The following is a 25,859-nucleotide window of genomic DNA, read 5'->3' on the forward strand; positions in this document are numbered from 1 at the left end:
ATTAAGCCTGTCCTCATCTTGTGGACTACGAGCATTTCTCAGCTACCTTTAGCAGATGTAAACGGTATCACAAGAGCACCAGGGCCCCGAATCACTATTGAGGGTGGCTGGAGAGCTGTCTGCTTCACTCTGCTGCTGGGCATGTTTACCTCTGCTGCAGAAGTGTCACCATGTCACCTACTCTGCTACCTTGGATCTCTGCCCTGGCTATTGATGTTAACCGGCTGTGCTTTTGCTTTACATTAATGTGCCAGCTTGTGAACTACGGTGACCAAAAGCTCTGGTTCACGTTTCCTGTCACATTTAACCGTAGTAGCTGATGGTATCACAGCTGGGAAAAGCATCTCTTTGCCCTGCATTTAAACCGGATAGAGATGGACATATAGAGCCCTACAGGCCAAAGCTGCCAGGAGTTACACTGTAACTTGTTTTTTTTCTGGTGTTTGGACCATTATGAGTAAATGTAGTACATATTTTCGGGTCTTTCATTTCTAATATGCACACAGTTTTTGATGTGCTTTGGACAAGGGTGGCCAAAACCAGTTAAAATCACTGCCAGGTCTTTTAGCAGTCAAATTGTTTTTTCTGCGGTTCTGTGTGTCACTCATTAGAGCCAGAGTAAATGTAATGACATCTCTTCCCAGTGATCTTCGCTGATCTGTCACACTATCTTGTGACAGACTTCATGACTGTTGCAACCAGTAACCTGAGACTCAACGTACAGAAGGTCGGAGGACTGTAAAAGGCCTTTGTGCCCTGTGGTCCTACAGTTACACAAGCATGGATGAACTCGTTTCCAGAGTTTTATACCTGAACTCTAATTACTGTCTATCATCATTTGTATGCCTTGCAAGCATAAGTGCTATTGACGTTTGAGTGAAATAGGTGTATCTGCAGGGCCCATTCTGTTGGCTCACGTTTCAAATGCTCATCCACTCAAAATGTTTTCTCTACATGACCCCCACTTTATTTAAAAAAAGGGCATTTTCATTAGTTCAAGACACAGGTAAACCTTTCATTTAGAAGTGTTGCTAAACATGTGTTTCTAAGATGCATTAATTGATAATGCTTCTTTTAACGTATCTCAGGTGGTGGAGGAAATATATTTGAAATCGATGAAATACATGGGGATATTAAGATAAAGACCTCTCCAGACTACGAAACCATGAATAACTACAGCCTTACAGTGAGCGCAGTCAACAATAAATCCGCTCCTTTTTATCAGGTAAAAGGGCATTGCTGAAATGAAGAGTGACATTCCTAGTCACAGTGGATTCAAACTGGTGGGACAGAGGTCTATAAAAGACATTTATTGTGCAGAAGAAATTACTCACCTAATCATGCTTAGGGTCATATTTTTGCTACCTGTGCCCAGGCTGAGAAGTACTATACTTCATAATTAATTAAAATACTCCATAATTATGCATGACAGAATTTGACCCTGACTTGTTTGACCAACCTGTGCTGGAGAACAAGAATTCTTGCCTGATGCTGTTAGTTAATACTGTAAATGCTCTGGTAATTTTCTGTGGCAGCAAAAGTAATTTGCAGAAAATCGTTCTAGTTCTGTTGAATTTCTTCTATTTAAGAAACTTATTACAAGCATATTTAATAAAATTAGAACATGCGGTGTTCTCTTACCCCATTTAGCAGAAGCAATATGATATATTGGCCTCCTAAATACTTTTAACTCGTTCAAATTTTTTTCCAAAAGTAGAATCCTACTGCTACTTGGAATTTACAATCCCTTTTGTATTAAAATCCTGGAGCGATATTGGATGTTGAGTTTACAAAATGAAACGTAGCCTGTTATTTCAGTGCAGCATTTTCAAAGTCCAATTAATGTTTTTTTTTGTTGTTGTTGTTGTTGCATAGACAAATAACAAAAATATATTACTAATCAAACATGCTAAATATTCTTAAATGCAAGAAATCATTTTGTTTTCTAGGCGACTGCTACTGTCACGGTTCTAGTGATTGATGTGAATGATAATGCTCCAGTATTTGTTCAGAATTCCTATTCTGCTTCTATAAATATGATTAATCCTGTAGGTGCTCCTGTCATAACTGTGAATGCCACGGACAGAGATCAGGTAAGTGCTAGTTTTTGATTCTGAGACTGCTTTTAGCTGCAGCCCAAATATATTTTTTATATTTTTCTCCATTCTCTAGAAATACCAATTGTTCCTATCTTTCAAAATGTACTCACAGTGCACATGTATTTTTCTTTAATATTGATATAGGAGTTTTTCCTCTGGAAATTCAGTATTAACAGGGATACCCAAATATAGTTTCCAGGACATATGACATGTGGTGTGAACCTCTAAGTTGTATGCCTTCTGTGGAAAGTGAATAGCTGTTTCTAACTTACTTTGACAGATGAGGAATCTGAAGCACATTGCCTCCAGTCATATGGGGAGCCTAGAAGATAAAGAAATGTTCACTTTCTTGTATTGACTTATTAATATCCTTCTTCTCATCTTCTGAAAATCTGGAATTAGAATTGTAATTTGTGGACTTCGCTCACAAAACTAGTGTGTTAATGTTTTTGTATGAGCTGAGATAGGCTAAAAGTTTGTGCAGAACTCAAGGCCCATGAGGAACCTAAGGGAGAACACTAAATACTTTTCTATATAAGGATATTTTTATAAGACTATAAATATAGTCTTATAAGACTATATATATATATATATATGACTACAAATATGACTATAAATATAGACTTTTGGAATATCAGTAATAATTTGCTGGAGGAAAGTTTGTCCCTTGGCCCTTTTCTATGCTGCTGCTCTTGTGCTACAGCTTTGTACCAACTAACTCTGAGCCCAGCTCTCTCTGGTTATTTTAAATGCCTCTGGCATTCTGCCCATGTAGGCATGGAAATGTTAAGATTCCAGTAAGCCTGTACCAAAAGACTTGAAGTAATATGGTCTTGCAATCAATAGTTACATAAAGTTGTGTTCCTTCCATGGCAGGGGCAAAATGGCCTTGTTGGATATTACATCCTCCCCGATATAAACTTCACCCAGTTCTTCCTGATAGAAGATAGGAGTGTGGGGAAAATAATAACAACTGGAAACCTGTCCAGATCAGGAGAGATCCATTTAACAGTAATGGCTGAAGACCATGGTTTTCCATCATTAAACAGCACTGCTACGATTACTCTTAATGTGCTTGACAACCGCCCATTTGTTCCTCAGTTTGACAACGCGGAAATCAGGTGAGGTTTCCATATTAAGTTACATGGCTGGTACATATTCTCCATGTTGTGGAAAACCTAGTAAAGCTGAAGCTGAGCTTCACAACAATTCCTTTTCTCTTTTTGTAGAAGAAAGGACATTAGATTTTAAATAGCTAGTCTAGGAATTTCTGCTAGTCCAGTGGTTCTCTGTACTGGATGCTGGGCATTACCTCTTATTTCTTTTTCTGCAGCTTGTGTAAATCATCCTTTGTCCTTTTCCTCTTGCACAGTAATTAAAATATATATATATATATACATTTTTATTGCAGTCATTGCTAATTGAATATAAGAAATGCTGTCTATGCTAATACCTGCTCTGTTTCAGCCCATAAATGAAAATCCTCCTCGTCTTTTACCGAAGGATAAACAAATCTCTATCTGGAAAGGTAGAAATTACACTGCACGCTGAAGACCAGTGAGCTCTAGCAAACATCTAGAGGGGAGAAAACTTGCTCTTGAGGAGTTAAATTTCAAACTCTGTCAGCACAATAATTAATATGAAAAATAACATTATGATTTATCATTTCTTTTCTATATTAGTGTTTCAGTTATGGAAAACACAGGAGTGGATTATTTAATTTACACTTTTGCTGTGTCTGAAACTTTAGGAAAGCAGATTGATTACACAATTGTATCTGGCAATAATGCAGGTGAGTATTTCCTTTCTGCCTTTTTAAGATAATAAATTAACCTGTCATTTTTGTGTCAGATACTGCTGTATTTAATGATCTTTATTTTTTAAAGAAAGAATGTAAAAAATATATATTTCTTTCACAGAATGAGGGTATTGGTTGATCTTCGACAAGAGAATTGGTGATGTAACTTGCCAGCAAATGGGTTCCTATACCTTAAGTTAGAATGATTTGCAGGCTAAGGGAATCAAAGTAGAAATGGTTATAAGCAAGTAGCTTCCTGCTTGCCAATCACTCTTGGTCTATCATTTCCTTGCACTTAGGGGCATCTAGTTTTTGTTTAGGTCTCTCAGTGCTGGTGTGACTCCATTTGCCACACACACACACACACACACACACACACACAAAGGCATAATTAGAAACTGGTGGAAATAAGTGCAAGTATAGTGAAATGGTAACAGTAAGAATTAAGGTGCACATTTGCCTTTCAGGTCATTTTACACTGGATCAAAAAAGTGGCCAGCTAAAAACAGTAGTTAATTTGAACTATGAAGAAGTTTCTCAGTATGTAATTTTCATTGAAGCGAATGAAAACACCTCATCTGCTGCACAAGCCCAGCGTTCAGGTAACTTTTCTTTGAAAAGCATTCCAGCTTAAATCAGGGGCAGTGAATACCTGACAATTGTCTTCTGTATTTGCAAACAACCAGAGAAAACAAGGTTGTCTTTAACTGGAAGTCCTGGTGTGAAAGAGGACAAGCGGGAGGCGGTCAGGGCTGAGCACCAAGGAAAAGGCGCAGCTTCCTCAGCCATGCACACATCCACAGGGACCTACCTCAGCCTGAGGAGAGGGTCCTAGCTGGCACTGGGAGGGCTGAGGGAGCAGTGCTGTGGCCTTCTACCTTGCCCTGCAGCTTCTTGGTGGAGCCCCGGGTCATGTCCCTTCTGCGCTTCCGTCCTTCTCCCTCATCCCCACATGCAGCACAGCTGGAGCCTGGTCCAGCCTCTGGAAGCTGTGCTTTGTTTGACCTGAGTCTGAGCAGTGTCTGAGTTAACCTGTGTTTGTTTAACAGGTCTATTTTCTCAAAATGTGGCGATGCTGACAATCTCAGTGCTAGATGTAAATGAAGAGCCAACATTTTTGTATAGTACCTACTCTGTTCGGATACTGAACTCCGTGCCGTACAAGTACCCAGTTATTACTGTTCAGGTAGAGTATCTTTCTGTCCTCTTCATAAGGGAAGACTTTTGAAGGACTTGAATTTCCTCCACAAGTGAACTAGGTTAAAGGAACTGTTAAATCTGCTCATGAAATCTTGAGCCAGATTCTACCCATCATTCAGGTTTCAGATAGTCAGGTGAAGGAAAGCAGTCCATACCTATCCTACAAGTTGGTCAGTCGGAAGAGCTGGGCAGACTCTTCTGGCAATATTATTGCTTAGTCTATTTAATGCCGTTGTTTTTGAAGGTTTTTACATTGCACAGACTACTATTCACTCGCTGGCACAGTTGCCTGCTTTGTTATCTATCAATCAGACCCAAAGGGGAAATGAGTTACAAAATGGAGCACTTCTCATACTTGTCCATCCCAAATCTGGTGTTAGTGTTATCCTTCAGTTCCTGTAGCTTGCTCCCTTTATGGCTGTAGCCATAAAGAATCCTCCAGGATTTACAGGAAATGTATTTCTGCCTTTATCCTTCGTCTGACTTAGTTTGTGCTCCACTTTGTTTAGTGCACAGGAAATAATATGACAGCCACTATTTTAGAATTCGTCTTACAATTAGAAACTGGTGAGTTTTGTTTTTGAAGAGTGAAGCATAGCTCAGTAACACAATTTCACAAATCACCATTCTTTTTTGAACCCAGGCCACAGATCCAGACTCAGGAGAGAACGGCCTTCTGCTGTACAGCTTAGTGGATCACGAAGATAATCTGTTTGACATTGAAGAAAATACAGGGCAGATTTTTGTTGTTTCTGTAAGACGATGGGCTGGAAGAGTTGCTCTGTTGGTGCAAGCTGCAGACCAGGGTGGGAAAGGACTTACAGCCCAGACAACTGTCAATGTAAGGAAGATCACTCACTGTGTGCTGCTATTTTGCTTCCATGTCAAAAATCGCTACGCAAGGGCTAGTTTGGTAATGAGAAAAGAAATATTGAATGCCATGTTGTGAGACTGATAGATGTACCAATACATTGTAAATAATCTCAGGCCAGAATTACTATTTGCCACTTCTATTAACAGAGAAAAATATATTGATATGAAAAAAATGACTTTTACAGGGTAGTTACACTTATGGATCAAATTAATCTCTTACATAATTCAAGCCATGACTAAATTAACAAAGTTGTCTTGAGATAGGGAGATTCTGAAGGGAACTGCTTGGCAGGAGCTGTGAGCAACTCCCTCTCCCCTCAGTACACCTTATTCCTGTGAGGAAGCTATTTTTGAGCTATTTTGAGTTATTTTTTCCTTGCAAGGAAGGATGTACCTCGACCCAGGGGTTGTATCAGGTACTGCGAGTTTGGTATTGCTTCCCTTCCACCCTCGCTGGTGCCATCCTGGTCATTCACGGAGTGGGTGATCATCGTGTAGCCGTGTCACCAAAAACTGGGGGCAAAACTCTTAACACCAGTGTAGTATTAAGAAGCAGGCATTGGCATTATTGCAGTGCTGGATGCACAGGGGATAGCTCCACCTGTCGTGCATGCCCTAAGGTGTGTTTGTTAAAACTTTTATTTCTCTATTATTTACGTATGCATTAAACTCTAGGAATGATCATGCATATTCATTCTGTTTCCTGGAACTAACTACAATGTACCCCACCCTCCCACACCCTGTGTCCCTTTGCTGGTCTCTGGTGGTCTTTTGAGACCCCTGGTGGTTGTCTTTCTGTGCCCATTTGATGATGTCTAGTAACTGACGTCATATGGCCTCATATGGCCTCATTTTGGCTCAGAAGGCCCTGATTTGTTCTGCCCAGTTTCAGACAGTTCCTTGAAGATACAGTGGTCCTTTTCTTCCTCTTCAACCGGTGTTTGCTGTTTTGTCCGTATTCTCTTATGATGTCCCAGTAACACCCGCTGTTTTGTCTGCATTTTCTCATAATGTACCAGCAGCAACAGCGAAAATTATGTCCTTGGGTACATTTTCTTCTGGGGTTTCTTGTAACAGCTGCACAACAGATACATTTTAGTGTGCTGGCCAAACCCCAATCACTCCTGTGAAGGCTTGACATATAAAACTGTGGTTAGATAATAGAGTATTTTAAATGCTGCATTTATAATAAATTGTTTGCACTACACATACAGTACCGATGAGTATAGCTAGAGAGTATACAGAAAAAAATTAGGTTTTCAAATTGTATTCATATTTAATTTCAGAAATCTGTTTCATGGTATTACATATATATAAAAAAAAAGAGATTGCGAGAAGGGAAAATCTGAAAAACTCTTGAAACTTTGCTCACAGGTATAGTTGAGTTCCATATTTGCTCATAAGTCAATAAATTCTTCAATTTTTAATTACCTGTAATACTATTTTAACACCTTATTTCTACTGAAATTATAGAAATGGAAAGTTATGTGTTCTCATTTTTAGCCTCACAATTAGAGTTTGTTTTGGAAGTCAATCTTAAGAATGAAGAGGGGGGTATAAATACTTTTGAAAGCCTTAAATGTGATTTATTCATTTTGTAGGTACTCATTGATGACAGTTCCAGTGACAACATTGTGATACTTGTTCTCAATCAGATAATCAATGTCGTTGAAAGAAATATTGCTGAAGTAAAAAGGTATTTTTGAAGTTATGAAGCTTATTCTGATATATGTAATGACAAATTCAGAGTTGCTTTGAGATAGGGGTCTGACAGTCTACAGGGGACAAAGATGATGTCTGACAGTATACAGCCGGGGTTTATGAAAAAAAACAGGCTTTTATTCAATTTTATATAATTCAGAATAATTTCAGGAGCCCACAGAGTCCACCTGAAAGATGTGTTTGTTTTTTTCCTGGTTAGCTTTTGGCCTGCAGTGAAGACTGTCAAAAAGGCCTTTGGACTAGATAATTTACAGAGGTTGCCTCCTACTTCAACAAATTTCAACAGACTAGGATAAAACTTTTCATTGGTAGTAAGACTAGAAGGAAATGATCATGTTGCTATCTCTAGTTTTTCCAAACAGGGAAGTTAACAGGTGGTTTATGGGTCTGCCATGCAAATGCTTTGCCCTTTGCACAGGGTTGTCATGACTTTCATTTTTTACGAGGTTTCCTCAGTTTTATGAACTTAAATCACAGCAAGAGAAGAGCTAATATACTGGAATTATATTGGATTAGTTTGAACTTCCTCTTCTTCAGTAAATCATGCAAGTCGAGCTCTGTCTACAGAAAATCTGCTCTCACTGCCAAAGGAACAGAATGCCCCCAAATACAAATGTGGAGATGGGCAGGATAGAACATGTGCTGACTGTTGATTCTCTGATAAGTATCCCAAATTAAGTCCTCAAACCAAAACTACCTTTGCTACAAATGAAAATCCCCCTTGTGGCACAGGTTTCTCAGGGGATCTCAGCCCTACAGCATTCGAGGATTAGCTAGCAGCATGTGGATGGTCACAGTACAGCTAAAAATGTATATTGCCCTCTTGGCTTGTTTATGAGGCACAAAAAAAAATGTTTAGCTATATATAAACAGATATTTTCATTGGAAATGAAATTTAGATTAAAACATGAAATTCATGCAACATTTATCGTAAATGCTACATTTCTATTACTATCAGACTAAAAGAATTTGTCACTGCCCAGTTAATTAAAACAGATTTCTTAATATGATGGCAGGGTCCTAGAAGAAATACTTGAATGGAATATATACATCATCGATGTTTATTCCAATGAGTTGGAAAGACAAGCAAGGGCAAGCACGGATGAAACCTACTTAAATATCATTGCTGTTGATGAGGCAGACCAAGAAGTACCCGGGGAAGAAGTAAAAAGGTCTGTATCATCTCATCAATGTTTTGTTTTGATTGGGCAGGTTTATACTACATAACAATTTTCCTGAGACTTCCTTCAAAGCTGAGTTTTTAGAATTTAGAACATTTTCATTAATTATTCAAAGGTAACTTCCAAAGCTTGTCAAAAGTAAATTAATAGGGCTGCTTAATTGTGCAAAATGTACGTAAAAGTCAGTTTTTAGGAAAACTGAAGCAGAAAGATTATAATTAAAATAAATACTGCTTTCACTTTGAAACTGCAAAATGTTGATTAAATATTTTAATTTTAGGTGTATTTTGCATTTCGTAACATGACAGTGGTATGAACGCATACACACAAAACATTGTATAAAGGGTGGCTGCCATTTAAAATACATAATGTGATTTCTCGACTCCCCTTGTGCTTTTAACTAGAAATTGTGCCTGCTAATACCAGTGGAGACTGGTCATGCAAAGCTCTCTGCACTCCTAAAACTTTTTGATCAAGGAAAGCTCTGTTGGTATCTGCAAAGCAATACATGGGGCTGCCTAGATGTGGATTTAGAGGATGCCACGTCAAGGTCACTGTTCCAAGCTTTGCAGCATTTTAGTTCACAACGGCCTCTGGGCTGCTTGCTAGAAACGAATCTTTTCCCACAAAGGACATGAAACATCTGAGACACTGGAAAAGATGCCAGTGATGAATCTTGGTAGACCGTGGGATGAGTTTTCTCTCATTTTCTTAATTTCTTCAGTACTCTGCAGACCAAAACGGAGGTCTGATAAATCACCAGCATTTTACTTTTCTATCTTTAGAAAACTTACAGAGCAGAAGACGATCATTCAATCAGAACTGGAAAAAATATTTGAAACAACTGTTACGGCTGAGTTTAGAGTGGTCTCTGCTGAGCCGGCGTCCCCTGAGCTCGTCGCAACCATTGTTCTGAGTGTTCTGCTGGGCTGCACCCTTGTAGCCTTCCTGGCATACATAGTTATTACTGTAAAAAGGTATAAACATTTGTACTTTAGCAATCATCTCATCTAAATCCAACTTACAACTAGTAAATTTACTTTAAATGACGTATTGAAATCTACTTTTTTATCTGATAAATTACTGATATTTGGATAGAGTATTGCCTAAGGTTCGCTGTAAATTAAGTTTTTTTTCCTGTAGATATTGCACCCATTTCCAGGCTGTTTTTCCTGCAGATATTACATGCCTCTTTTACTGCACATCACCAAAAAGCTGGTTTCCTTTTTGTGTTTGTCACAGAGCATCAGCAAAGATAAATCCTTTTAAAGGAGAAAAAAATGTGTATAGCAAAATCTGTAACTAAGAAGAGGGGCTCAAGTACCTATATGAACCTACAATTCTCCACTATTCCCATAAATTTGCATGCTAAAGTCAAGGAAAGTGTTGCTGTTGACTTCAGTGGCAATAGCACCATATCTTTGTTGAAAATGACTAGATTGCCCAGCAGGTATTGGGTATTTAATCTTTTTTACCACTAATATGTAGTCTAACAACTATGCAGAAAAATAAGAAGTAATACTCCAAGCAAATTCCCCGAATAACACTGTAACACATGTTGTGTGTTAAACTTTTATGACACAAATATTTCATGTATTGCTTTTAAAACTTCAAAACAATGAAACATTTTATTTAATGCATTTGCCATTTTCAGGAGTAAGAAGCACAAGTGGGCCGTTGAAAAGCAAACTAAAATTATTGAGGTTTTTGATAACCCAGCTGTTGCTGACATAAATAAAAGCCCCCAAATCACAGAGAAACAAGAGCACACAAATAATGTGTAAGTACAACACTGCTGATATCACAATTTAGCTGACCAAAGGAGATGCTGCTTTATTCTGCTAAGACAGGATGCACCTTGTACCTTTCGCTAATGTATGGATTGATCTGTAATAAATGTTACAGTAGTTAAGTTATAAACTCTTCGTTTGGAGAAAGCTTAAACCTTTTACTGAAGTCGTGTAGCATAAATTACACAGGCAAATTTCTACTTTCTCTTTAGCAAGTTGTTGATCTCTATGCAGAAAAATCCCTTCAGGATACAAGAAGCTACATGAGTAAAATCCTAGTGATTTTGAATCCCAGTGTAGATACTGCTCCTGCGCAGAGATTCAGAGGGGCCAAGACTTTGTCGCTTGACTACCCGGAGGTGATACTAATTCTCTTAACTCTCTTCAGGAAGACTGAAACAACCACCTTGACCAGCACGGAAGACACCAGTGGAAGGAATGCTGATAAGGATGTATTTGAGGCCAGTCAAAGATATGAATATCTTGAGCCAGTGCTATTAGAGTTGGAAAGCAAACATGAAGAAAATACAGCATCTGAAAAAAACACAGAACATGAAGATGTAGGTGCCCAACCTGCTACAGAAATTACAACAAAAGAGGTAATGTCTTTTTAATTGCAAAGCCTACAGTAAAAGGTATTTTATCATTATTCATCAAATAACTGAAATTATTATCAAGAAGCGGTAGGCCAGTACCAGAACTTAACTATTTTTAAAGAATTTGTGGGGGAAAAAGAAACATCTGAAGTACTGAAAATCTTAGAGATGGGATGTTTGTCTCTGCTGACAAGCAGGAGGAGGGTGACGAGGACTTTGTTGTGCTCAAAAGGCAGGTGATTCTCTTGCACGTACCTTGTGTACGTGCAGGAAGGGTTCTCATTTCGTGCAGCCCGAGCCCCGCAGCCTGGCAGTGATGCTTTTGCAGGTCGCACAGGCAGGACACAGGTAAAGTTAGATGGCTGCTACTGCTGAGATTTTGTGCCCTCTGTACTCGTCATGTCTTTGGCTTCATCTGTGTTATTCATGTTTTCTTGCAGAACTACTTTTTGACAGATAAAAACGATGAGCTGGCTGATCCGTTAGCACTCAAACCCATAAAATGCACTCCAGAAAAAGAGCTGAAAGGTGTAAGATTTTCAGAAGTGGCAGTTGTTCTGGATACAGAGGCTGAGCAAGACGAGCCTGATCCTGAGGACTTACTTTTTAGCACTAATGACAGCATGCATGCTTAAGAAACCTTTTCATTATGAAAAATCAGTGTCACGCACTGAAACGGTACAGAATGCACTGCAAATTATAAATATGGGAATGCTGCCTAGATTTTAATTTCTGCTGCTACTGTTACTTGTGCTGTGAGAGATGGGCAGGAAAGAATGCGCGGGGCAAAGAGGGGAGCTGCAGAATGACTGCATTTCACGCTTACTTTCCTGGGAGCAGTGGTTTCTAGGATTTTTTAAACTCCTTCCAGCGCGTGTAAAAGAGCAGCACAATAAAACAGATCTAAAGGCGACGCCTTCCCGTTATTTCAGTGCAGGCGCTGTTCGATCCCGTCGCCTGTCCTGCGGCAGAGACTCGGCCGCCGCCGCCGCTTTTCGAGGGCGGCGCCGGGACAGCCCCGGCCCCTGCGGCCGCTCCCTCCGCCCCGCGCAGCGGCGGGAGGAGCGAGGGCGGTGCGGCCTCGCCTTCCTCCTCCGCCTCCTCCTCCTCCTCCTGCCGCCGCCGCCGCCCGGGCGGTGAGCGAGGAACGGGGGCGGGGAACTTTCTGGCACCTTCTCGCCGGCGGCGGAAGCGGCCGCGCTGCCGGCAAGGGCGGGCGCTGCGGCGGGCGGGCGGCAGCGCCATGGCCAAGTGGGGGCAGGGGGACCCGCGCTGGATCGTGGAGGAGCGCGCGGACGGCACCAACGTCAATAACTGGCACTGGTGAGGGCGGCGGCGCGGCCGTTACGGGCGGGAGGCTGGCGGGGGCAGCTCGGCGCCGAGCCGGGCTGAGGTGCCACCTCCCCGGCGCAGGACGGAGCGCGACGCGACCGCCTGGTCGAAGATCAAGCTGAAGGAGGTGCTGGAGGGGCTCGTGGTGGAGGGCGAGGCGGGGCGCTGCGAGATCGGCGACCTGAAGCACGTGGAGGGCGAGGCGTCCTGCAGCAGCCGGAAAGGGCGGCTCATCTTCTTCTACGAGTGGAACCTGCGCCTCGCCTGGAGAGGTAACGGCGCGGCCGTTGGAGCGGGTAACGGCCGGCGCGGCGCGGCCGTTGGGGCGGGCGCAGCTGCGGCGCGCGACCGTTAGCGGCCGTTAACGCGGCCCGGGGGCTGGGGGCATCGCGGGCTCTCCCGTGGCAGGTCGCGTGGGAGCGGGTGGGGGCGCAGGGGCCCGTGCCGAGCGCCCCGGCGCGTCGCGATCCGCGGGGCGTTTGCGGAGGAGCCGTGACAGCCCCCGTGTTCGCACAGAAGCAGCCCGGAGTTTCGGATTGCTGCTGCTGCTCCCGGTTTTCATGCCACCCCCGTGGGTGTTGAGCAGGGTATGAGCGGGGCTTTACTCCTCCCGCGCTGCAAGGAGGAAATAACGTGGGGAGCTAATGCAGGGAGCTGGTGGTGAGGGGTGCAGGAAGTTTGTCCGGTGGGTCTGAACGATGCCTTTGCTGTCAGTGCGTCTGTGGTGATAGTGGGAAACTAGATGCTCAAAAGAAGTGTAAAAGCGCAAATATCTCCAAAATCAATGGGTTTTATGTTGTTTTCTCTAAATCTTCAGGAACTAAATTTTAATCACTATTTTGGGTAACAGGGGCAGCGATTTTGTCAGTGAAGACCCGGCCCCTCTGCCTCCCCTGGGGGTCCCTTCCTCACAGAGCTCTGTCCCCGGGTGTCTTTGGCCTGCAGTGGGTCTTCATTGGCAGCCCCAATAACGTGTGTTTTGGTGGGGGAGGTTTATATGCCACTAGCAACACGGAGGAAGCGTTTGCCTTTAATAGATGACTAAAGCTTCATGGCAAATCACAAACTGCCTCTGGCAGTGGAATGGGAAGCGGGAATAGCTCATGTGAAGTGTGTGCCTGGAAGCTCTATGTGACTTTTTTAACACTGAAGGATGGGCTGTTCTTCCCCAAATGCAACTTGTTTCTTAGGCCCCTGGAGTTACTGTATGAAGTAGGGAGTATCAAGGGCTATTTTAAATTTCCTCTCTCTCTTCCTGTGTCCCCCAAAAGGGCTGTAGTCTGTGTTTGAGGCAATTCTGTTAACTGCCCACAGTCCTTTCTACGGATCCTTTTCAGTGCGGATATTCTGTATGTGACTGTTTTGTTTGTCTATCTGCGATTTTTAGCATTTGCTGAGAACAGCGCTAATATTTAAGCATTGAGCTCTGCTCCCCTAACAATAGGAGACTTAAAATAGTACTGGTGGACTACTTATAATACACACACACACACACACACATATATATATATATATATATATATACACACATATAAATTTTAAGCATGGGTTGGTAGATAGAATCAGTATGTGTGTGCTATAAACTAGGAAGTAGTCCTAGTAATGTCATCTGAGCATTAACAGAGAGGAAGGCAAACATAATGTCATACTGCATAGTAGTTTATTCCAGGGTAGTTTAGACGATTCCAATCATTTGATTTGAGTTTTACCAAATTCCAGCCCAAGTTCAAAATAATCATTTTTGTTTAAAATCACCAGTGATAATCATCCAGGCTTTAGATACTGGTTGGTTGAGTTTTGCTGTTTAAATGTTTTATTTTGGTGTCACAGCATTGTATAAAGCTTAGAGATAGGCAGATACTGTAATTGATTGTATTTTCATGCACTTTTTTCTAATAGGTCTTAATGCTCTTTAGTCTTTAACCACACACAATTCTCAATATTGCACTTGGTGTCAAGTTCAGTGTTGTACTGAGTGTGAAATGTCATTGTAAACTTACATTTTAAAGGATATTGTTACAGTACAGTGAAAGTCTAGGCGAGCAAGGGTTGCTTTTTTAATTTTAATAGCAATCTTGTATTTTTGAGGATGTGGATTAGAAATGAGGGTTCAGACATATCTGATAAAAACAGTAATGCTGCGATTATATCTTTATACACATCTTGTAGGGAGTTATTCTAACTAGGAATTAAAGCTATGATTAAAGTATGAATATATAAGAAAACAATGATAGAATCCCTGAAATTTGCTGCCAGTTTGGAAAGAAAAACAGCTCCCCTCTCCCAGCAATTTAGGTTCTTCACCAAGAACGTGAGGAATTAAAGGCAGTCAGTGGTACCCAAATTAAGCAAAATGGCTGTCCTCTCTTCTATGCATTTAAAGCTGTCAGGAGGCCTTTAATGGAGCATTGTACAAGTGATGGCAGCTTTATGAAGACTGGTGCATCTCCTTTTAAAATTCAGGTATTTTAAGAGTGGATTTATAGGGTGGTGTTTCTGAGAACGTGCTTTTACTGTTTCCTAAAATAGTGCATTGTCAGGAAAGCAAAGCTTCATTCTTTTCCTAGTTCTTGTGAATGGAGTCCCATGGGTTTTCAACATATTACTAGACCGTCTTATCAATGAAAGGGTAATAGTTTTGCTTACGTTATCGTGATACTAAAAGTGCAAAGTTCTTGCACACTGTTGCACAACCAAATTGACTCTGTTTGTTAACTGGTTGCACTTCCTGACCAGCACAGACAACCGTTTGCTTTAGCTCCTTGGACAAGCAGTCCCTATAGCTTTGCAAAAGAAAAGAAAAGTCTGTTTACTGCTTTTTTTTATAGCTACAGATTTATCCTCCTAGATGTGTTTTTTTTTTTTTTTTTTTGGGGGGGGGGGACGGGGCGGGTATTTATTTTAAGAATTCTAAAAGGGACAGATAGAATTAGCTGAACTGATAGGAGTCAAGTTTGTGCTCTGCTCAAAAAGCTGTCACTGCAGTCTTGTGCTTCCTTTTGGGGCACAGTAGCTGAAACTGAGACTTCTTTCAGCATCTGCAAAGACGCTTGTGTGTTCTAGCCCTGAAACTGGAAGAGTGCCCCGAAGACAGAAGTGAGCTGGCTGCACGTGCCCTGTGCTAGCGCCAGGCACGCTGTGACAGTGTAAGCCGCTAGTTCACACGACTTTGTAGTGGAGCGACAAGAGCTCCTGGCGGTATTTGGGGAGCCCCAGGGACGAAGTCTTTAGCTTAGCCCTTTGTTTGTGGATGTTGCTGTCTGCTTCTGGACTTGAGCTAAGAGGCTTTGCCCAACGTGCTCTGCTTTCTTTATTCCCCTAGATCCTGACCGGGTGGGATCTTTGTAGCACACTCCGCTGTGTAGCATGAATGTCTTTAGCTTTTCATTTGTTAAGAAATGTCTATTTTCTTACATACTTGACTCGGCTCTTAACCCACTGACGATTGGATGGTGGTTCCCCTAGAGCCTGGTGGTCATTCCAGGTAGTAATGAAAAAACAAATAAAGGAGAGTATGTGTTGAGCAAAGGCTGGAGCTAGCCAGCTCCTTGGAAGGTGAAGGAAGCCAAGGAAAGACCATGTCAATCTTTGTAGTAACTCCTTTTCCCTGCTGTGCTCAACACTGTGGGTTGCTTGTACTTTGGGAGGTTGCTGCTGGGACTGATGAAGCTTGCTGTGTGGCAGTGTCTTGACAACTAAGTTGATGTAACAGCATGAAGATAACTGGATTTGGGGCAGAACTGCATGGTTCCTCTGTTGCTTTCTAAAGAGATTTTTTTGAATGTCATTAAAGAGTAAATTTAATTAACTAGATGCTTTTGCAAGAGGAGGGAGGAGATTGTTCAGTGGATGAAAATACTAATTTACCTTAGACCTTACATTCCGAGTACGTGCAGTAAGGTTTGAGGCAGAGCACGTCACCAGCTCCTAATCACAGGGCTTGTTGCGGGGCTGTGTGCGGTTGGGATGGCCTTTGCTCAGAGCGCTGCACAAGCAGAAGGCAGTGTCTGATCTTGCAAATGTTCCTGTGGGCAAAACCGCTGCAAGGCTCAGTCTTGCCGCGCGTGGAGGTGGCGCTTCCTGGCTTGCTGCCAGGCACCATGTGCGCGCGCCAGCATCATCCTGCTTGGCGGGAACGCGCGGGCTGTGTTAGGAGCTGCCAGGACTAGCCAGCACCTAGCGAGCGCTGCAATAACGGGCACACAAATTTAGGGGAAGGAAGGGGCAATTCCTCCTCTCCACTCACTATGTTCCCATTCTATGTGGGCAGAAATAAGTCCTAAGTGGAAAAGATTAAAACGTCTGACACTGCAGAGGGAAGCTCTAAAAAATGACAGTGCAGAGCACACTTAGCAGATACATCTGCATGATACATTAATGTGGCTGCTCTGGAAAATATGGTTCTGTGGGTAGTTTATTACAAAAGTAGTTCCATGTGCTTGGGGGACTTCTTTTTTTTTTTGTGTGTGTGTGTTTTAGTTCCTTTAAATTAGATTTTAGGCAACTTGTTTCACATAACACTTGTACAACTGATTTCCAAGTATAAAACTACTGCTATGGGGAAAATAGTTTTTAATAATACATTTAAGAATTCATTATGTTAATACAGGTACAGTGAAAGAATCTGGTGAGAAACATAAGGGATCTGTTGAAATTCCTAACCTGTCAGAAGAAAATGAGGTAGATGATACAGAGGTAGGTGTGAAATACTGATATGGCTATATAGGTCCACAATTCTTAAAACATTAATCAACATATAGGAATATTTTGATTTTTATCCTGTGATTAAATGGGATAGTAAGACTCAGTTTACTCTTCATATTTTTTATTTTCCATACTTAAATAATGGCTTATCTCTGTTCTCAAACTTACATAACAGGAAGAATGTGCACATTTTTTTTTTTTTGCTAATTGTAGTTTATACCATTGCATTAAAAACAAACTTGAGAATAACTCTGCTTGTAGCCTTTTACAAAAGAACCTCTCTGTTGGCAGTGTAGTAGTTGATTCTGTGGCTTCTGCAGATTACTCAGCTTCCGCTGTGTAGCAGACAACTCTGTTTAGTTGATCTTGACAGAGTTACTGTGGAGATACTGCGTTTATTTAAGTGAAACCCCCCCCCCCCCCAAGAGGACTTAGTTTTGGTAAGGTATGGTAAACTGAGAAGATAATGGACTTGAAATTTCAGCTGTCCTCTGACTATAGTAAACAAAACCAAAATATTTTCCTTTGCTATCAGAATCCAAAGGCTGGTGTTCATGTACTGCTTAGACTGTATTTTTTTTCTGTTTCTAGATAAATGTTAGCAAAAAGAAAGGGGAAGGGGATGTTCTGAAGGATCTTATGCGAACTGAAGGAACCATGAAAGTCAGAGAGGCCCTCAGAGATTATCTGAAAGCGCTCAAAACAGGTAATTTCAAACGCTTCAGTGCATTTTTCTGCTTGATTGTGTCAAGTTGTCTCAATTGATTAGATTGGCAGTACACTGACAGGGCATTAGAATTTTATTTTTATTCTTAAATCGTCACCAGCTAAGACAAAAATAAGTTTTAGTCTTAGCAGTCAAAAACCTTTACTGTTGTCAAACATGGCGGTTTTGAGCAGCTTCAGTTGAGCCCCAGGCTGTATCTTGTTCCACCCACAAGCTCTATTTTGTCCCACAGTGATGCTGCTCATCACTGAAGACCTGTGGACCAACACATTGTCAAGGAAAGCAGGCCCTACCCTCAATGTGTCATTTTGCTGACACATTGTTCATAAATTTGTGCAGATGCTGTACACTGTAGTGGGCAAGTGCTGTTCATTGTGGTTCACAGAACTCAGAAAAGCCTGGCTTGTAGTGGATAGTGTTGTTTGGCTGTTTGGCCAATAAAAAAAAAAATCAGGTAAAAAAGCTTAGAGTTGGAGTGGCAGGGCCCTTTCTACACTTTGCAGTTTTGGTCAGGGTGCTTGTGCGTGCAGCTTGGTTGCATACTCAGTTGTGCTTTATTTTTTTCCTATTACAGAGTTTACCTTGGGGATGATCTTGCCAACAAAAGCAACTGTTGTTGGTCAGGAACTTGCAGCTGAGAGGAAACTCAGTGGGAACAGCACGCAAGTATGTTATCCTCACGTGTTGTCCGTGTTTAGTATGGCCGTAAATGTTGTCCCCATGTATTCTACTGTAGTGACAACTGCGTGTCCCTGTGGCTACCTGCCTTTGTGGCAGTGCTGCTGTCTCCCTGCTGTGCTCAAGAAGGAAGCAGGGTACCAATGTTACCCTTTTGTGCTCGGTTCTGCATCAGCTTTAGCAAGGTGACATGAAATTCATCTTCTCTGCTCACTTCCAGCAGGCTAAACCTAGCTGCAGATTTCTGCGGAGTAAATTAGATGTTAACAATTTGGTCACTTAATGTAGTGACTAATGATCACAAATACGCACAGATAAATATGGAAGTAGGCTGCATAATTAATGTGTATTCACAACATTATGTTTAAGACAGCACAGGTGACAACAGCCCTGCCACTCCAAAAGCTTTAAATGCTTGATCTTCCATCACTCATGTGAGTATTTGCTTTATAGGATTCATCACATTCTTTGGATATTGTTGGTGTAAAAATTCCTACAGTAAAGATAGTTATGAAAGAAATGTTCAACTCCCCAGCAGATGAACTTTATGGCATCTTCACAACTAAGGAAGTAAGTGACACTTTCAGTAGTTAATAGAACTGTACAAGAAAGGAGGATATTATATCAGAATAAATGTTTGTGTAAAAAATGGTAGTTTTGTAGTGTCAGGCCCTGCAGATATTTCCTGATCACATCAAAAGTAGTGAGAGATGAGAGCAATCAAAAATTGAAGAAGTATTGTAAGAGAGAGAGTGTGTGTGTGTGTGTATTTTTCTTCTTTTAAAACAGAAATTTCACTCATGAAAGAGCAAAAGCATTGTGACAGCTCTTGAGGTAGAATGTCAGTCTCCTAGTAATAAGTAAAGGGTAGGAATCTGACCTACTTTGACACGTTGTCAGGTTGTTGAGATACTGGTCTGAAAATCTCTTAGCGTGGTCGTAGGTTCATTCCAGAGGTTATTAGGGTGGCTTAGGACTTTCCTATAAAAGGCAGAAAAGTTGATTCATCAAAGTGAGGGCACATCCTTATGTGTGTGCAGCTGCAGCACACGCTCCTTTGCTGGTTTCTTTATGTAAGTTAGGATTTTGGAAATCCTCAGGTTGCCATTGAATTTGATTAACTAACTGTTGCATCTTACCTGGTCTTTATATTTACCGCAGGTTTGTCAGCATTTATATTCTCATTCTGTCACCTCATTGAGGCCTAGTGGTCCTGACAAGATTGTGGTGGAGTTCTGCATAAAGTTAAAAGCTCCACCTGTGTTTAAAGAGTTGTGCGTGACGAGGTGGAAGAGCTGCCTGAAATTATCATTCTAACACTAACTTCTTCAGCAAAGCACCTGTTTTATGATACAGTGGATTATGTATCGACACAAATTGTGTTTGTTTAACTGATTTCTTTCTGCTATGTTGTTTCCCTAGTTGGTTCAGAAGTTCTCTAAATGTCCTGCTGTGATTGAAGCTGAAAAAGGAGGGAAACTTCAGATGTTTGATGGTTGTGTTAGTGGTGAATATGCAGAATTGGTAAGTTGGACTTTGCAGTACAGCCTGGTGCCGCTTTGTAGCTGCTGTAGTGCCAGTGACGGTGGGGTCCGATCACGCAGTCAGAGCGGCGCGCGCCGGGCCGCACGCGCGCTTACGCCGAGGCGCTGCCGGCGCTTCTCAAAGAAGCGGGCAACAGGCTGTAGATCTTTTCAAGGAATACTGCCCAACTTGTACAGTGGGGTAGGGCGTAAGGCATGACAAAAGGTTCTGGGTGTACTTATGCCATGCTTAAGCAGTTCGTAGTAGCAAAAGCACTTACTACTGCTCCTACCTCTTTCAGATCAGTGTTTTGTTCAGCACGGTACCAGCGTGGCCATGTTCAGGGGAGGGAAGAAAACTGGAATGTAGCAAGCTGGGGGCTTGATGAAAATAGTTGGTTAAGAAAACCTTACTGTTTCTGTGGGTATGTCTACTTTTACTAAAATAATATTCTTAGTATTTTTCAAAAGGGGAATTGGCTATGAGTAGTCATACTGTGAGCTCTTCAAAAGTAGAGGAACATGCTAATAGAGAGGGGAAACCTTCTCTCTTCTTACAGGTTCCAAGCCAAAGAATTGTCTTGAAATGGAGATGTAGAAACTGGCCTGATGGTGAGTCTATTTGGGGACCTTTAACAGAGGCTGCATGTGAAAAGGGACAAATACGACAGCTGACAGACCAGTGAAGTGCTGCCTCCTCTGTAGTCTGTGGACAGTAGCTCATAAATGTTGTCACTTGTGAAGCAGATTTCACCCAGGTGCAGGCAATAGTGGTATGAAATTAGCTACAACAAATCTAGTCCTTTTAACAAACACTTTATTGAATGTCGCCTTTTCCTCCTTCAGAACATTACGCAACGGTCGCCTTGAATTTCAAGGCTGCGGCAGCTCAGACGGAACTGCAGTTAGAGTGCAAAGGAGTTCCGGTCTCGAACGAAGACAGTACAAGACAGTGCTGGAAGAAGCAGTATTTTGAAGAAATACATACTTTACTGCAACAACCCAAAGACAGTACTGAATGATAACTGCACTGTAGTTTTGCTAGGGCATTACTTTTTATAAATTGTTAACATTTGTTTTTTTAAAAAATAATTTATTTGTGGGGAAAAATAAAGCCCCACTTCTATGATACTGTATATAATTTAAGCATTATTTATGGATTTTTAGTGAATAAGATGGTCTGTAAGTCAGATTTTGTTCTACTTGCCTACAACTTAACTTCAGAGAGTAATTATGAGTCAGCTGCAGTGTTACAATCCTAGGCAGCAAAGCTACATGAATCATTAGGAAGCACTTGCAGTTCCGTAACAGTTGTTTTATCAAGTGGCAGAACTGTCCCTCCGGGAAATGGGCCGCTCACTACTGAAAGGGATGATAAAACTTCAGATAAATTAAAACTTTCAAAAAACGTGGTGGATACAACTCACAGCATCTTCAAATATTTTCTGAAATTGTTTTACCTGCAGACTGAATTTGTTTTCAACTTTGTATCCACACAGGTTTGGGGAAAGGTAACAGGAGTGTGACACAATTCTGGCTGGTACGAGGGTTACTGCTGCTAAGTCTGCATGCACTGCGTTCCCTTACTTGACCTCAGTGTGAGATTTACTTAGGAAGAAACAAACAGTAAATAACGTTTTCCTTTCAGAATCCTGTAACCTTCCACTTAAATCATTTATGGCCCTTCGCAATCCCATGGCTCAAATTAAACAATAGTTAGATAAATTTGACAGGAGAAGAGCTGGGATACTTAAAGAATCATTCCTCATTACTCGTGACCACACTGGGGTTAGCAAAGATAACATAATTCTCAAATGCTTTGTAAAAAATGTATGAATTAATTAAATACGCAATTTGAACCAATAAAATGGACCAAGAAAGGGCAAGCTGCCTTTGGAAAAGTTGGTTGCATCAATAAAATGATTTTGCATACAGTGTATTTTCTCCATAACTGCTCTTGCCAGCGGGGGTTTGCACAGACCCCAAGGCCTGCAGAGTTCATGTTACAGGACACCCCGTGCAGGGCGGTGGGCGGGTCGCTGTGTCCGGCCTCTCCCCTCGCCAAGGGGCTTCCCTTCAGGTTTCAGTAAAACGTCGCCGGTGACCTTGGCAAGGGCCTCTTGTAAAAAGAAGAAATACCTAAATTTATAGGACAAAACTAAAAAGACATAGACATATATGTACAAATACGTGTGTATGTGCCTGTGTCTGTATAGATGTGTGTTGTGTATGCATACATGTGTTTTAAGTGTATGCATAGGTGCATATGTGTATAGGGGTATTTGTGTGTGCAGGTGTGCATGCATGTGTGTACAGGTGTAGGGGAGTGCATGTGTATATAGGTATATGTAAGTGTATAGATAGGTGTGTGGATGCATATTGGTGTAGGTGTGTACAGATGTGTGTGTATGTGCATAAGGGTGTGTTAGACACGTGCATATATGCATAGGTGTGTGTATGTATAGGGATTTGTGGGTGTATGCATATGTGTATGAGGGTGTATATGCACAGGTGTGTGTATAAGAGTGCATTTGTGTACATAGGTGTGTGAATGCTTATATAGGGGGTATAGATTGTGCATAGGCGTGCATGTGTGTGTGTGTATAGGCTGTGTGTGTAAAGGTATGTGTTGATATGTGTTGATATGAATGCATACATGTATAGGTGTGTATTTATGCATATAAGTTGTGTATGCATATATGTATAGTGCGTATAGATGTGTGTATGCATATGTGTGTAGATGTACATATATAAATATATATATGTACAGATATGTGTGTGTATACTGTGTGTTTATAGATGTGTGTATGTTTACAAATGTGTGTATGCATATCTATAGGTGTGTGTGTGTAGGTGTAAAGCTGTTTGTATGTGTACATGCAAATGGTATGCGTATCCTTATTTATATTGGGGCGTGTGTGTATATAGGTGTGTGCATGTATGTATAGGGGTGCATGTGTATGCGTTATCTGTATAGGGGTGCGTATAAATGTGTATGCATATCTTTACAGGGCTCTAGGTGTAGACGTGTGTGTATGCTTATATGTATAGGTGCGTATGTATGTGTATAGATATGTGTGTGTGCATAAATGTGCGTGTATGCCTTTCATAGGGGTGTGTATATGCATATAGATAAATGTGTGCATGCGCATATGTTTAGAGGTGTTTGTATAGATATGTATGCGTATATAGATACGCGTGTTGCATGCCTAAACGTATAAGTGTGTGTGTATCTGTATAGGGTGTGTGTGGATGCGTATCTGTACGGGGGGGGGCGGGCGCGCACCTGTGTGTGTATGTCTATGTATATCTGTGTGTGTATACCTTGCATAGTGATGTGCGTGTACAGATGTGTGTATGCATATGTATAGGGGGGGTGTGTGTGTGTGTGTGTGTGTGTGTGTGTGTGTGTAGAGATGCGTGTATGCATATGTATGGCTGTGTCTGTAGATAGGACTGTCAATGCAGGTATGTATAGGTGTATATGCATAGGGGTGTGTGTATGCATCTATGTATAGCAGCGTGTGTGTGTGTGTATGCCTGTATGTATAGCTGCATGTGTTTAGATGTGTGTGTATTAGTGTATGTGTGTATCTGTACAGGGGGTTTATGTGTGTATAGATACGTGTGTTTATATACTTATCTGTGTGGGTGTGTATAGGTTGTGCATAAATGTGCGTGTGTGTATGCCTATCAGTATAGGGGTGTGTGTATGTATATAGAGAAGTGTGTGTATAGATGTGTTTTTGTACAGGGGTGTGTATAGCTGTGTGTGTGTACATGTATATATTCATGTATGTGAGATATGTGTATGCTTATATCTATGGGGTCATTGTGTGTATACATATGGGTGTGTGCGTATGCATATATGTACAGGGGTGTGTGTGCATAAATGTGTGTGTGCATGTGCATATATGTTTAGAGGTGTTTGTATAGATAGGTATGTGCATATAGATATGTGTGTTGTATGCCTATATGATATGTATAGGTATGTATATATGTATAGGGGTGTGTCTGCATCATTACAGGGCTCTGTGTGTATATGCGTATATGTGTAGGTGGGTGTGTGCATCAGTGTGTTTGTGTACGTGTATCTATAGGGGGTTTATGTGTGTATAGATGTGTGTTTATATGCATAGCTGTACAGCGGTGTGCGTGTGTGTTTGCGTATCTGTATAGGGATGTGTGTATAGGGGAGTGTGTGTTTATGAGCATCTGTATAGCGGAGTGTGTGTGTGTTTGTGTGTCTGGGGGTGTATTTTCACACAGGGGTGTGTGAATATTCATAAATATTCAAGAATTTAAAAAATGTTTTGTACACAAGAGCATGTTAACTGACCAATGTACAAATTTTAAATAAAGGTGAAAAAATCTAGCTTTTAATCATTAAATTGAACCTAGGCTAAAGTAGTTTTGTTTGTACACAGATTCAGAGCTCTTGTGACATCTTAGCCAATGGAGTAGACTGTTAATCTCATCCAAATTAGTACCTCTACCCAAAATCACAACTTTCTTCACACAGCACATCCTACACCTTCAGCACTTTCTTGGGCAGGATGTCTCATACCACTTACCCCTACCGGGTAAAAAAAAAAAAAAAAAAAAAAAAAAAAAGTATTTTTGGGGTGGAAGTGCCCATTAGTACCTAATCGGGAAGTGCCCAATAGCCTGACCTTCGTCTGCTTCCAACAGCAGAGCTGACACTCGGGGCCAATCCCCAAGTCATTAGTTTAATAAAGACATGACTTACGTGTGGTCCCAGGGCCGCCCTCCTGCGTCCCGTTCCCCAGGGATCTGTGCACCGGAGGGGCTGAGCCGTGGGAAGAGGAGCCAGGCCTCCCTCATCTCCTCCTTGGCGAACGCCGTAGTGAGCTCAAGATGATGTTTCTTATTTAGCGTCCCTCTTACTCCTGGGTGTCTGTAAGTTTAGTAAGAGATTTAAGCGCCCTTGGATTGAAACTGGGAGGGCAGGCGCAGACCCACATGGACTGGTCTCCGTTCTGGCCTTACAGCTGGAAAATGAAGGTGTCTCTTCCTGTTCGCTTCACCATTCCAGGGCTCTTCCCAGCTCCTCCATATGTGCTGGTACGCGGCTGACACGAGCATCCTGTTGCTGACCTGAATGGCTGATTTCTGGAGAGTATTGTTACAATGCAGGAAAAAATAAAGTTCATTTTACTTGTAGCAAGGAGCCTTCAGAAGGATTTCTAGCACTGGTAGCCAGCCAGTGTAAACAAAGTACAGTTGCAATCTTAGAGAGGCAAAACAATCTATTCTAAAGTGTTAAAATTTCTCATATTCCTCATACTTCAACAAATTGAAAAATGTTAAATTGGATCTGGATAGAGCAAGGGTTGGGATTTTAGCTAATTTAGTAACAATATGATAATTGATGCAGCATATACTAAATGTGGTTTATTTTCTGAACAAATCTCTACTACAAGTTCCCTATCCCAAAGGATATATAACAAAACCAAAAACACTAGAAATGGAGGCCTGGAGAGAGCCTGAGGATAAATAAACACAAGTTTCGTGGGATCTGTTTGTTTAAAATGAGATTGATGAGCACAGATGTGGTGACTACAGGCAGAGCAAGCACTGTGAAAGAAGTGACAGACAGTGACCAGCACACTGCA

The 25,859-nt window shown here is 41.5% G+C and overlaps 2 protein-coding genes across 2 annotated transcripts in view; both read left to right on the plus strand.

Moving 5' to 3' along the window:
• Positions 1 to 11,916, plus strand: part of LOC104567582 (protocadherin Fat 4-like) — a 42,123-nt gene extending 30,207 nt beyond the window's left edge. The window contains exons 32-44 of the mRNA XM_088531279.1: positions 1,089 to 1,225; positions 1,950 to 2,093; positions 2,976 to 3,220; positions 3,782 to 3,891; positions 4,365 to 4,499; positions 4,947 to 5,083; positions 5,741 to 5,938; positions 7,572 to 7,666; positions 8,709 to 8,864; positions 9,659 to 9,850; positions 10,528 to 10,653; positions 11,052 to 11,262; positions 11,700 to 11,916. Of these exons, the coding sequence (XP_088387405.1) occupies positions 1,089 to 1,225; positions 1,950 to 2,093; positions 2,976 to 3,220; positions 3,782 to 3,891; positions 4,365 to 4,499; positions 4,947 to 5,083; positions 5,741 to 5,938; positions 7,572 to 7,666; positions 8,709 to 8,864; positions 9,659 to 9,850; positions 10,528 to 10,653; positions 11,052 to 11,262; positions 11,700 to 11,894 (2,081 nt within the window). The 3' untranslated portion in view covers positions 11,895 to 11,916. The remainder of the gene's footprint in view (positions 1 to 1,088; positions 1,226 to 1,949; positions 2,094 to 2,975; positions 3,221 to 3,781; positions 3,892 to 4,364; positions 4,500 to 4,946; positions 5,084 to 5,740; positions 5,939 to 7,571; positions 7,667 to 8,708; positions 8,865 to 9,658; positions 9,851 to 10,527; positions 10,654 to 11,051; positions 11,263 to 11,699) is intronic.
• Positions 11,917 to 12,425: 509 nt separating this feature from the next.
• Positions 12,426 to 21,975, plus strand: LOC104578108 (activator of 90 kDa heat shock protein ATPase homolog 2). The gene is made up of 9 exons (XM_088531282.1): positions 12,426 to 12,582; positions 12,673 to 12,863; positions 17,201 to 17,286; positions 17,887 to 18,001; positions 18,597 to 18,688; positions 19,154 to 19,270; positions 20,123 to 20,224; positions 20,784 to 20,835; positions 21,070 to 21,975. Exons 1-9 carry the CDS (start codon positions 12,503 to 12,505, stop codon positions 21,243 to 21,245), a joined length of 1,011 nt encoding a protein of 336 aa, XP_088387408.1. The 5' UTR covers positions 12,426 to 12,502; the 3' UTR covers positions 21,246 to 21,975.
• The last annotated feature ends 3,884 nt before the right edge of the window (positions 21,976 to 25,859 follow it).

Source organism: Tinamus guttatus, unplaced genomic scaffold (assembly GCF_059628265.1).
Source record: "Tinamus guttatus ecotype Peru unplaced genomic scaffold, ASM5962826v1 Tinamus_guttatus_pri_ptg000403l, whole genome shotgun sequence".
Taxonomy (NCBI): domain Eukaryota; kingdom Metazoa; phylum Chordata; class Aves; order Tinamiformes; family Tinamidae; genus Tinamus; species Tinamus guttatus.